The sequence below is a fragment of the Anopheles bellator genome, chromosome 1 (assembly GCF_943735745.2).
Source record: "Anopheles bellator chromosome 1, idAnoBellAS_SP24_06.2, whole genome shotgun sequence".
Taxonomy (NCBI): Eukaryota; Metazoa; Arthropoda; class Insecta; order Diptera; family Culicidae; genus Anopheles; species Anopheles bellator.
In genome coordinates, this window is record NC_071285.1 from 3,898,878 (window position 1) to 3,908,251 (window position 9,374).

General features: G+C 55.6%; 2 protein-coding genes across 3 annotated transcripts in view; both read right to left on the reverse strand.

The window, feature by feature from the left end:
* Positions 1–3,160, reverse strand: part of LOC131206092 (uncharacterized) — a 5,237-nt gene extending 2,077 nt beyond the window's left edge. For both annotated transcript variants that reach the window (XM_058198497.1, XM_058198489.1), the window contains exons 1-4: positions 2,907–3,160; positions 997–1,167; positions 550–920; positions 1–488 (exon numbers count right to left, since the gene is read on the reverse strand). The exon at positions 1–488 is cut by the window's left edge and continues 467 nt beyond it. In XM_058198497.1, the coding sequence (XP_058054480.1) occupies positions 1–488; positions 550–920; positions 997–1,072 (935 nt within the window). In that variant the 5' untranslated portion in view covers positions 1,073–1,167; positions 2,907–3,160. The remainder of the gene's footprint in view (positions 489–549; positions 921–996; positions 1,168–2,906) is intronic.
* A 457-nt stretch (positions 3,161–3,617) lies between these two features.
* LOC131216256 (uncharacterized) lies at positions 3,618–7,389 on the reverse strand. The gene is made up of 4 exons (XM_058210703.1): positions 6,961–7,389; positions 6,522–6,892; positions 5,943–6,464; positions 3,618–5,874 (listed from the first exon to the last, which is right to left on the reverse strand). The coding sequence occupies exons 1-4, from the start codon at positions 7,040–7,042 to the stop codon at positions 4,747–4,749; spliced, it is 2,103 nt and encodes a 700-aa protein (XP_058066686.1). The 5' UTR covers positions 7,043–7,389; the 3' UTR covers positions 3,618–4,746.
* Between the last annotated feature and the right edge of the window lie 1,985 nt (positions 7,390–9,374).

A 9,374-nucleotide genomic window follows, 5' to 3' on the forward strand; every position in this document is an offset into this window, starting at 1 on the left:
TCATCCGGATCCTGATCATTCGGGATACCGTCCCCGTCCAGATCGTTGGTTCGCGCTTTGCCCTCCAACGTATCCGGAATCCCATCGTTATCATCGTCCACATCCTGATCGTCCGGAATCCCATCGTTATCATCATCATTGTCCACGTCATCCGGCACCCCATCGTTATCGTCGTCCAGATCGAGCTCGTTCGGGATACCGTCCCCGTCGAGATCATTGCTCGAGTCCGGATCGTTCACGTCCGGGATGCCATCGTTATCATCATCATTGTCCACGCTATCCGGGATGCCGTCGCCGTCCGAGTCACGCTCGGCCGTTCCCTGGCCACTGCCCAGGTCCAGCACCGTGCCATCGTCCTGCTCCTCTTCCTTCTCCCGAATCCACGCCGCCAGCTGGGCCGACTTGGCCTGCCGGGCGTAACAGTTGCTCTCGAACTGCGCCTCACCCTGACACCGGTACGTGCAGTTCTCCAGCGTCAGCAATCCACTCTGCAAAACGCACACGTCCGTGAACAAATGTACCGGACTCGACCGTGCCCCTAGATCTTACCTTCTCCGCGTCCCAATCGTGGCACACGCCACCATCGGAGCACTTTTCTTGCACAATGAAGGCCCCCTTCCGGTTGCACAGGAAGCTCGCCTGCGGCTGGCACACTTCCGGCGGTGGTGTCCGGGCCACGGCGAACATTAGCAGCACGTACAGCACGATCGACGCGATCAGGGTGACGGCCGTCAGGATGCGCAGCCGTTTGCCGTAGGCGAACGCGTTTCCGGTGGCCCACTTGTCCGCGAGCAGCGCGAACACCAGGGGACCCAGGAGCGCGGCCAGCGGTATGATCACCGAGATCGAATAGATCTCATCGTAGGCGAACCCCTTCTTGGCCATGTTCGACTGCAGGAAGGGATAGATGCATCCCAAACCTGGAACAAAGCGAACGACGCGGCGTGTTAGATCGGCAAGGGAAGGATCGAATGTGAGCCCCGCTCGTGGCCGTACCTCCGTAGAACAGAAAAAGGACACATTTCAGCGAGAGGCAGTGTTTGGCCTCGAAAAACGGCTTCCGTTCCTCCATGGCCCGGCCCGGTGCCGGTCGGTGCCCCGGCTACTGCTTGCTGGTGCGCTGGTCCCGCTGTGCTAACTTACCATACACTGTTCCCACCTAAAACTCTGGTCGGCCATTTGCGGCAAGAGAAAATTAGAATTCGCAACACGCGTAATTAAATGAGGTGTCAAGTGTCGGCCATGTCAGCGTGTCCCGCGCGCCATTTTTTAATCCGCCTCTCAAAGACCACGAAGTGGATCCTTTTAATCGTTTTCTTTTTCGTTCACGTCGTTCACTAAATGACAAATCTTTGCTTCAAAGCACGGCACAGAATAATAGAACACCAGTGAAAAAAAAAATGGCGAATCGACTTTTTTACGCACTGCGTTTCAGGAGCGCTGTCTACTTTGTTTCAAACCAAATGCCAAAAAGGTTCCATCCTTTGCCGGGCAATCAAAGCAGCCGACCAAGTGAGAAGCCTTTAGCGAGCAGGAAAGCTCATCTCACCGCATTTTAATGTTTGGACATTCCACCACCGGATGGCAAGCGAATTATCACCACACAACAACAACATGCATACATTACACGCGTGATGCAACCCCACATTTGATGATCCCTATCCGGTGCACCTCAACAGCACCAGGAGATCGGATCGGTTGTCGCGCCGGTCGCGGCCATCAATTTGCATTTGCCACCTTCAAGCGGCACCCAATTGGCACACGCTTTTCGCTGCCCTCCGCGTTGTTGGCCAGACAGCGGCATCGGCGTCGGGGTCCATTTCTTCGAGTGGAGCGGGCAGAGTGCCATTGGCAATGGAATTTGCAAATGAATCAAGCAGCTCATGGTGGGTGGAAGAATCGGGGCACCTTTAGAGTGTGTGGTGGCGTAAAATAAAAAAAAACGGCTCATAAACTGTATAGAGATCGGCCACTCGGCCACTAGACCTTGCACCGCGAGCCCATTCAGGGGCCGCTTTTCCGCTTGTTCCGCCGTTCGACGACGACGACGACGGCCTACACGCTTCTAAAATTATCAATTTTCTACAATTTAGCAATCATCGTGGGCTCAAGCGAAGAAACGGAACATTAGATACATTCTAGCCATGATCAAGTGCGTCGCATCACGGCGATGATCGGGTTTCGGGATGCTTTTCAACAGATCGTCAGCAAAGTGGGGGCCGCCTAAGGCCGGCAATAAATCCGTTCTCCGTGCTCCGTGCATCATCACCACTGTGCAATCCACGTGTCCGCGTCCTTCGCGCTCTCGGAGGATCAAAATAGGAGACCCTGCGGCTGCCCGCTGCATGGGGTTAGATCATCGGCGAACGCAACAGCGCGGTCGGTTCGAATTTCCTTCGCTCTGTCTCTGCACCGGGGACAGTTCGTTCTGTTTCCCTTTTTTTTCATCTGGCCAGGCGCGCGCGGTTTCGATTTTTAATTTTATCGCACACACGATCGGCGGCCGCGCGGCGGAGGCAGTGGATCGGCTCTCTTTCTCTCGCCTTTTCGGGCCGAGGATTCCACTGTGCGATCCTCTCCCTCTCTCTCTCTTTACGTAAATCCGACCACCGACCAACTCCGTGACACTACCGAAGCCCGGAGGACTGCAATCAACTAAATGATGCACCAAGGCCACCTGTGGAGGGCTCTCCTATCCGATGCACTCCTATGCCAGCGGTTCCGGTTGCGCTTTGACAGGTGTCAGCACGAATGTGTACTTTTCCCATTCACGCGAATATCCGTTCCGTTCTCGGCCGCGCCGACGACGGAGTGAGTAAAAATAACCCCTAGCACCACGGACGGGTAACACTCGCTGCTCGCTCGCTATCGTCCGGCACATCCGCGGCGGCACCCTCGGAACCAACCTGAACCGGATACCGCATCGAATCGACCCGACCCGACCCGGAATCGGACTAAAAGACACCAGCCAGCCCAGGGATCTTGGCGCTAACCTTCGGATACACGGGGCACACAAACACACTCACACGTTTCGCCCGCCCGATTTGATACGTAAGCTCGACTGGAAAAAGGTTAACAGCTTTGCTGCTGGCCGAACTGGCCGCGTTTGGCAGCCACAAACGCACGCACCACTCGCCTGGGGGTTCAGACCACCGCGGAGAAAGTTCCGAACGGACTGAACGGGCCACCGACGAACCTATTCTCGGACCGTCGGGCCGTCGGGAAAGAATCAGCGCCACAGCGGCACTCTCAGCGCCCACTCACACACGCGATCGCGCGATCTATCAATAGCGGGCGGCTGAGTGTCCTCGCACACCGATGGAGACGCTTGGTCACTCACGCTGGCGATCGCTCTTCGAGCCGCATCTTACCCGGTGTGTCGTATCGTAACATGGATTGTCCAGTCTGATCCGGTCGGGGTCTCCCATTACCGAGCTGCTAACGAATTGGCGGCGGCTCCGGCTCGTGGCATCAATCAACGCTGCCGGCAGCACTCCACTCGCAGCATCGCCGGGGAATCGCTGTCCGGGAAGTGGCTTCCGGGGCTGATGAGCAAAACAAAGGTGAGTTTCCGTTCGCGGAGAAACAATAAACAAACCGATTGGACCCGTCTTGGCGGCAAACTGGCCCCAAAAGTTCTTCCGCTTTTTCGGTATTGCTTAAATTTATTTACAAATATGAACTATGTTGTGTCGCTCTCTCTATATATATATGTAGTGTCAACATTAATAGCTGCAAAAAGAAAGAACACAAACCAGCCCAGGGCGCGGGCGGTCACTTGCGTGCTGCGGCTGCTGGTTCGGCGGCGGCGGCGACGGCGACAGGAGTAATAGACTCGCTTGCCTCAGGTTAACAATTCGTTCTCCTGCTCAAGGCGCTTCTGCTGCACTTACGGCTAAAGACATTTGCGGACAGCGGACATCCCATTAGCACCGTGTGTGGGGTCCGTGTGGTTAAGGCGAGTTTTTGCACAATCGCGGTGGAGCTCTGAGTTTGGGTGCGAGTAGAGTACAGTAGGTTAATATTGTTACTTTTGTGTTCACGGATTGCAGACGAGAGTAAATAGAGAAGGCACGCGTGCCGTTGGTATCATCTGTCCGTCGTTCTATCACTAAGAGAGAGAGAGAGAGATTCAGGCATGTAACATGTACCGGGAGCTGTGGTTTTGATTGGGCTTTGCTGGCTTATTGGATCGCTTTCCATTTAATGGTCGTAAACGTTTCGTTTCTCTCGTTAGTTAAGGGGACCCCTCAAAGGATCGCTAGATTTAGCGTCGTCGAAATAGTGAATTTAGATTACTTAACCATAGACACCGCCATCGTAAAACACTGCCGGTGGTGTACCGCAGGATACGATGCTTGTCGAGAGAGGGAAAAGGGACTGGAGGGTTCGTATTTTAACTACACTAACCTAGAATCCAACAGGACTTGCGTTTCGGGATCCGGCGGTCCAATAAATAGTAAGTCTGTTGGATGCGTTCATTTGAATCGGCGAAGGAAAACAGAAAACAATCGATACTGTCGTTGTTAGTCGTTAGTCGAATGGGGAGGGGACGGGTTGTGCAGAATGATCGCTCTCCGCGGACTTTCAATAAGGACGTTTGGTTTCACAATCGAGAGTGTCGATCGAACGAAGGTGCGCTAGGAGGTCCGTCAGCCTGCCTGCACTGAACGGACACTGGACTAGGAAGGAATCGCAGAGCGAGAGAGAGGGGAGGGAACAGTTGCGCCCCCGGCCGTTGGCCGTTTAGTAACGGAAGTGTCCCTTGCGCCCGCGATAGTTGTGATAGATTCGCAGCGGCTGGTAGCTTCCGTTCGTCTGCACTGGCTGCTGCTGTCCTTGTGCCGGTCCCTGCTGCTGCTGCTGCTGTCCGTTGGCGTTTCCCTCCGGGCCAGTGATGTGGAGCGCGGTGGCGGACGGTTCGTGGTGCAGCCGAGCGGCACAGCGTGGCGCTAGGACGAGGTGGTAGAGCAGGAAGTAGATGACCGAAATGACGCACGCGGTGATGGCCAACGCCTGGAAGGTTACGATCAGGTGCTCGATGTTGGTCCACATTCCGATCAGTGCCCCGAGGAAGCGGCCCAAGCAGAAGTGGAAGATCACTGGGAGTGCCTGGCCGGTGGTGATGACCCGGCGCGGAATGATGTGCCGCATGTAGAACACGATCGTGAGCCAGGTGAGCCCGAGCGTCACCGGGTAGAGGAAGTCGATCACCACGCGCCACCAGGTGACGTCGGTGGAGGCGAGCAGCGAAAAGCGCAGGATGAACGTCGTGATGGCGGAGATCAGTATGTTCGAGTGACCGCAAAAATCCACAATCTTCTCCGCGTACCACAGGGCCGGGATCATTAGCAGGGCCCCGAGGACGATGAACGCGCTCCACACCTCCCCGTAGTAGTCCTCGGCCAGCGGGTGAATATCGTACGTCTTGACCAGCACCCCTTCGTAGTTGTCCAGCACGGCCCAGAAGGTTCCGAGGATGAGCGTCACCAGACAGAGTCCGGCCGTTTCGGGTCCGTACCGACGGATGGCTGACATGGGGATGGCCACCATACCGCACTTTGTGTGCCACCACATCTCCGGCGGGGTCAGTGGCATACCGGAAGACACCAGCAGCACGAGGGCGGCCAGCAGGGCCAGCCCCACGTACCCGTAGTACGTTTCGAGGAACCAGCCGAGGGCAAAGTACGAGATGGCCCACCCGATCGCACCCCACACAATCTGCCGACCAAAGTCTCCCCGTCCACTGGAAGTTTCCCGGGTCGCGATGATGGTGGCCGCATTCAGCAGCACAATGACGGCCAACAGGAACGCATCGCCCAGCGACCGGAGCACCAGGTACGACCAGAACGTCAACTCCGGGTCACCGACAATCTGTAAAGGGGGGATGAGAGCAGACTGTTAGATGATGCGGTTAAGGCACGCGCAGGAGTCCGGCTTACTTTCATGCAAACACTCTCGGACAGGACGCTCTCTTCATCGTCGTACGGATCGCTCACTTCGCACTCCACTTTAGGCGTACAGTTCGACGAGTTCGTCAGGAGCTTCATCCAGGTGATCTGCTTCTCGGGGATCTCGCAGGAGAACCCGTCGAGCGGGTAGCGGCACCACTCGGCACTGTGCGTCTCGTTCTCCTCGTTCACCGCGCTCCGCAGAACCGTGGCCAGCTTGAGGGAGGTCGCGGCCGAGGTGTACGCATGGCAGAGTTCCCGTTCGCGGTCCCCCTTGTGCTCGCAAATGTGTGGCACCGGGATTGGGGTGTTGTCCACCTCGACCCGTGGCTGCAGTTTGAAGTTTTCCGGTGCCGGCAGTGGCTCATCGCTCAGATCGTAGTCCTCGTCCTCGACCGAGCTCTCGGTGGACGAAGGCAGCACCAGACCCTTCGTGTACGGGTGGTTCAGGTTCTCGAACTCGACCGGCTTCTGGCAGGTGTACGAGCAGTTCGTGAGCGTCAGGTGGCCAATCTGAAACGGGGGGCGCGTGTTAATCCAATCGGTCTCCCTCCTCGTTCAGTGACGTACCTTTTCTCGTTTCCACTGGTAGCAGGTTCGCTCCTCGCTGCAGCGCTGCTGGAAGATGATGGCACCATCGTAGTCACAGGCGAAGCTCACCATCGACCGGCTGGACTCTTCCCGTTCGACGCGCGGCACGACGAAAAACAGCACCGAGTAGAGGACCACCGAGAGGATCATACAGAGTGAGGCCAGCAGACGCAATCGCTTGCCGAACGAGGACCCCGAGCGGCCGGCGAGTCGATCGACGAGCGGGGCGATAATCAGCGGTCCCAGGATCGCCACCAGTGGCGCAATCAGTGTCACCAGGTGCGATTCGTAGTAGTTCAACCCGGTCAGGGTCATGTGCTTCTGCAGATACGGATGCAGACATCCCAAGGCTGAAACGAAGGACACTTTAAAGCTTTTCTCCTACGAGCGCGGCCCGGGCACGAGCACGGGAACTTACCTCCGTAGAAGAGAAAGAGGACAATCTTCAAAGATATTAGGTTCCTGTTGACCAGCGGCTTCTTGGCAGGTGGCGCACCCATGTTGACGACTAGATTACGGCGTCCTGCCGCGTCCTTCGCAGGAGTTTCGATCGATTCCCAACTACCGGCTCAGGGATATCCCTGGTTTTGGTTGCCTGTCGCACCGGACGATGTTGAGTTTAATTAAACACTAACACTTTACGGGTTCACTCCTGGTGCGCTGTGTCCGTGTGGCCCATAAACGCTGGAAACGATGCTTCGCCGGCGATGGGGCTCATTTTCGCGTGTGGCCACGATTTGCACTCTGGACTTTACGTCTCTCACACTTCGCAGGATACGGAAGCCACCGGCGCTCGGTGGCGTTTGTTAACCTAACCTAGTAAATGGGCGACCGGTAATCTAATCAAAACCCGTGTCCCGCGTGTCGTCGTCAAATCACTGCCCGCCGAGACCGAGCAACGGTCGGAAATTGGAAGAAAGTAAATAAAATATAAACAGCGTTCCTTTGGCCGGTGGTCGTCCCGTGTTCGAAGGGCAGGACTTGGGTGCCGTGGTTCGCTGAGAACACAGATTGTGGTACGTTTTTAATGGCCTGGGTGTAGCCGTTTGACCGAGTAGCACACGCCTGTCGGCTACCTAATGGCCATCGGTAGCTAATGGAATGGCACGACAGTGTGGAGCGCGATGACAGCACCGGAATGGAATTGGCTATTCGGAAACCACCCAGCCCGGGGCCAGGGCCGTTTGCAGTGCTGCTGGGTCCAGCCACGGCGCTGCAAGTAGACCGACACCGATGATGAGAGCTCCCCGAACAGCTGCCACTTGCGGATGGCGATAAAAATAAACCTGGCCGTTGGATCTGTCGCCGTTCGCCAGGGTTTTCGTGGCCAATTATCAGCGCAAAGTGCGAGTGGCCCCACGGTGGGAGGTTAATTTTGGAACTAATTTTCACGACACAACACGCCGACCGACCGATCGGTCGCTCCTGGTGGTGATCGATTGGAGCTCCACACCGGGAGATAAGAACTACGCACACGTGCCACGGACATGCGGTCCCAATTAGTCTGCCTGTTGAGCTGTAGGTAAATGTTTCGCTGGCCGATCTCTACCCTGGAGCTCCAAGCCGGGAGAGCATAAAACATACGGAGTATTAGCGTATTTTTAGAAACACGGCACGCCCGTTGAACTATTACGGGAATTATGACTAACACCCCGCGGGACAACGACGGCCATCACCGGTGAGACTGGCGCGCGTGAGTGAATTGAATATCAATTTCAATAATATTTCACTCAATTAATCTGTTCGCCTGCGCCTACTACGGCCTCGGATGGCGTGTGAAATCCCACACCCCGGCCATAGCAACGCTTTTGGGCGGCAATCGTTGTCGATACGCATGATTTAATGAAGGCGCCCGCCATGGGGTAATGGTGATGCTGCGGTCGATCCTACTCCCATGTTGCATCATCATCCGACGCCGGGGGGTGGTCGGTTTTTATGACCATTTTCCCGCGGAGCGTGATAATACGGGGGTTCGCACTGAATAAATAAACACCCATCGGCGGGCAGATTAGCGATTGGACTTTTAGACTCTGTACCGTCGGTGTAAGTTTACTCCCCTGTTAGTTATCGTAGGGGAATTTCGTCCCGGACATTGCTCGGATACTACAACACTTTTTTTAATTTTTTGGCAAACTCCCAACGAAGTACGCAAAACGATTTACACTAACAAAATTTGTGGACTGACATTTTTCATGCCCTCAACCGCCCCATAGGGTGCTTTGATTGTTCTCAATCGGTGCTCGACCGGTTTACGAATCGGTTCTCCGATCAAGTAGCCATTGATCAACCGTCATCATTAACCACGCAACCAACCATCTTCGGGAGCTACCTCTGCTGACATAGTTTCACGGATTGTTGCACAATTCGCGTTCTCCGTCGGGAGGCCACCCTTCCCGAAAAAAGTGCTTCCGAAATAGCTCCTTAGTGCCGCTTCCGAACGGCCACTTGGCTGGTAGTGTATATGAAGTGTAAATATTTACGCTACTTTGCGCTGCACAAGTGCACGGAAAACGTGAAGATATCCCGGATCCCGGCCTGGCCCGGGAGGTAAGAAACTGTGGAGAACGTGGCAATGCATTTTCATTACTTTCCCCCTGCTTTCAGAGCAGCTCCCCCTCGGCAGACGGGCTGGTCTCGAGTAAATGATCCGGCAAATGATGTCACCCGCAATTGGCGCTGCCGGTAGACAGAAACCGATTCCGGCCGTGCGTTGTGCGGTGAAATAATGTCCATAAGTGTCCGGCAAATAAGGCAATAGCGAGAGGCAGTGAGACGCTGGAGCTAAAGGTTATCGCTAGAACCCAATGAAAGAGCTGCCAGCTGCTGGGCCGG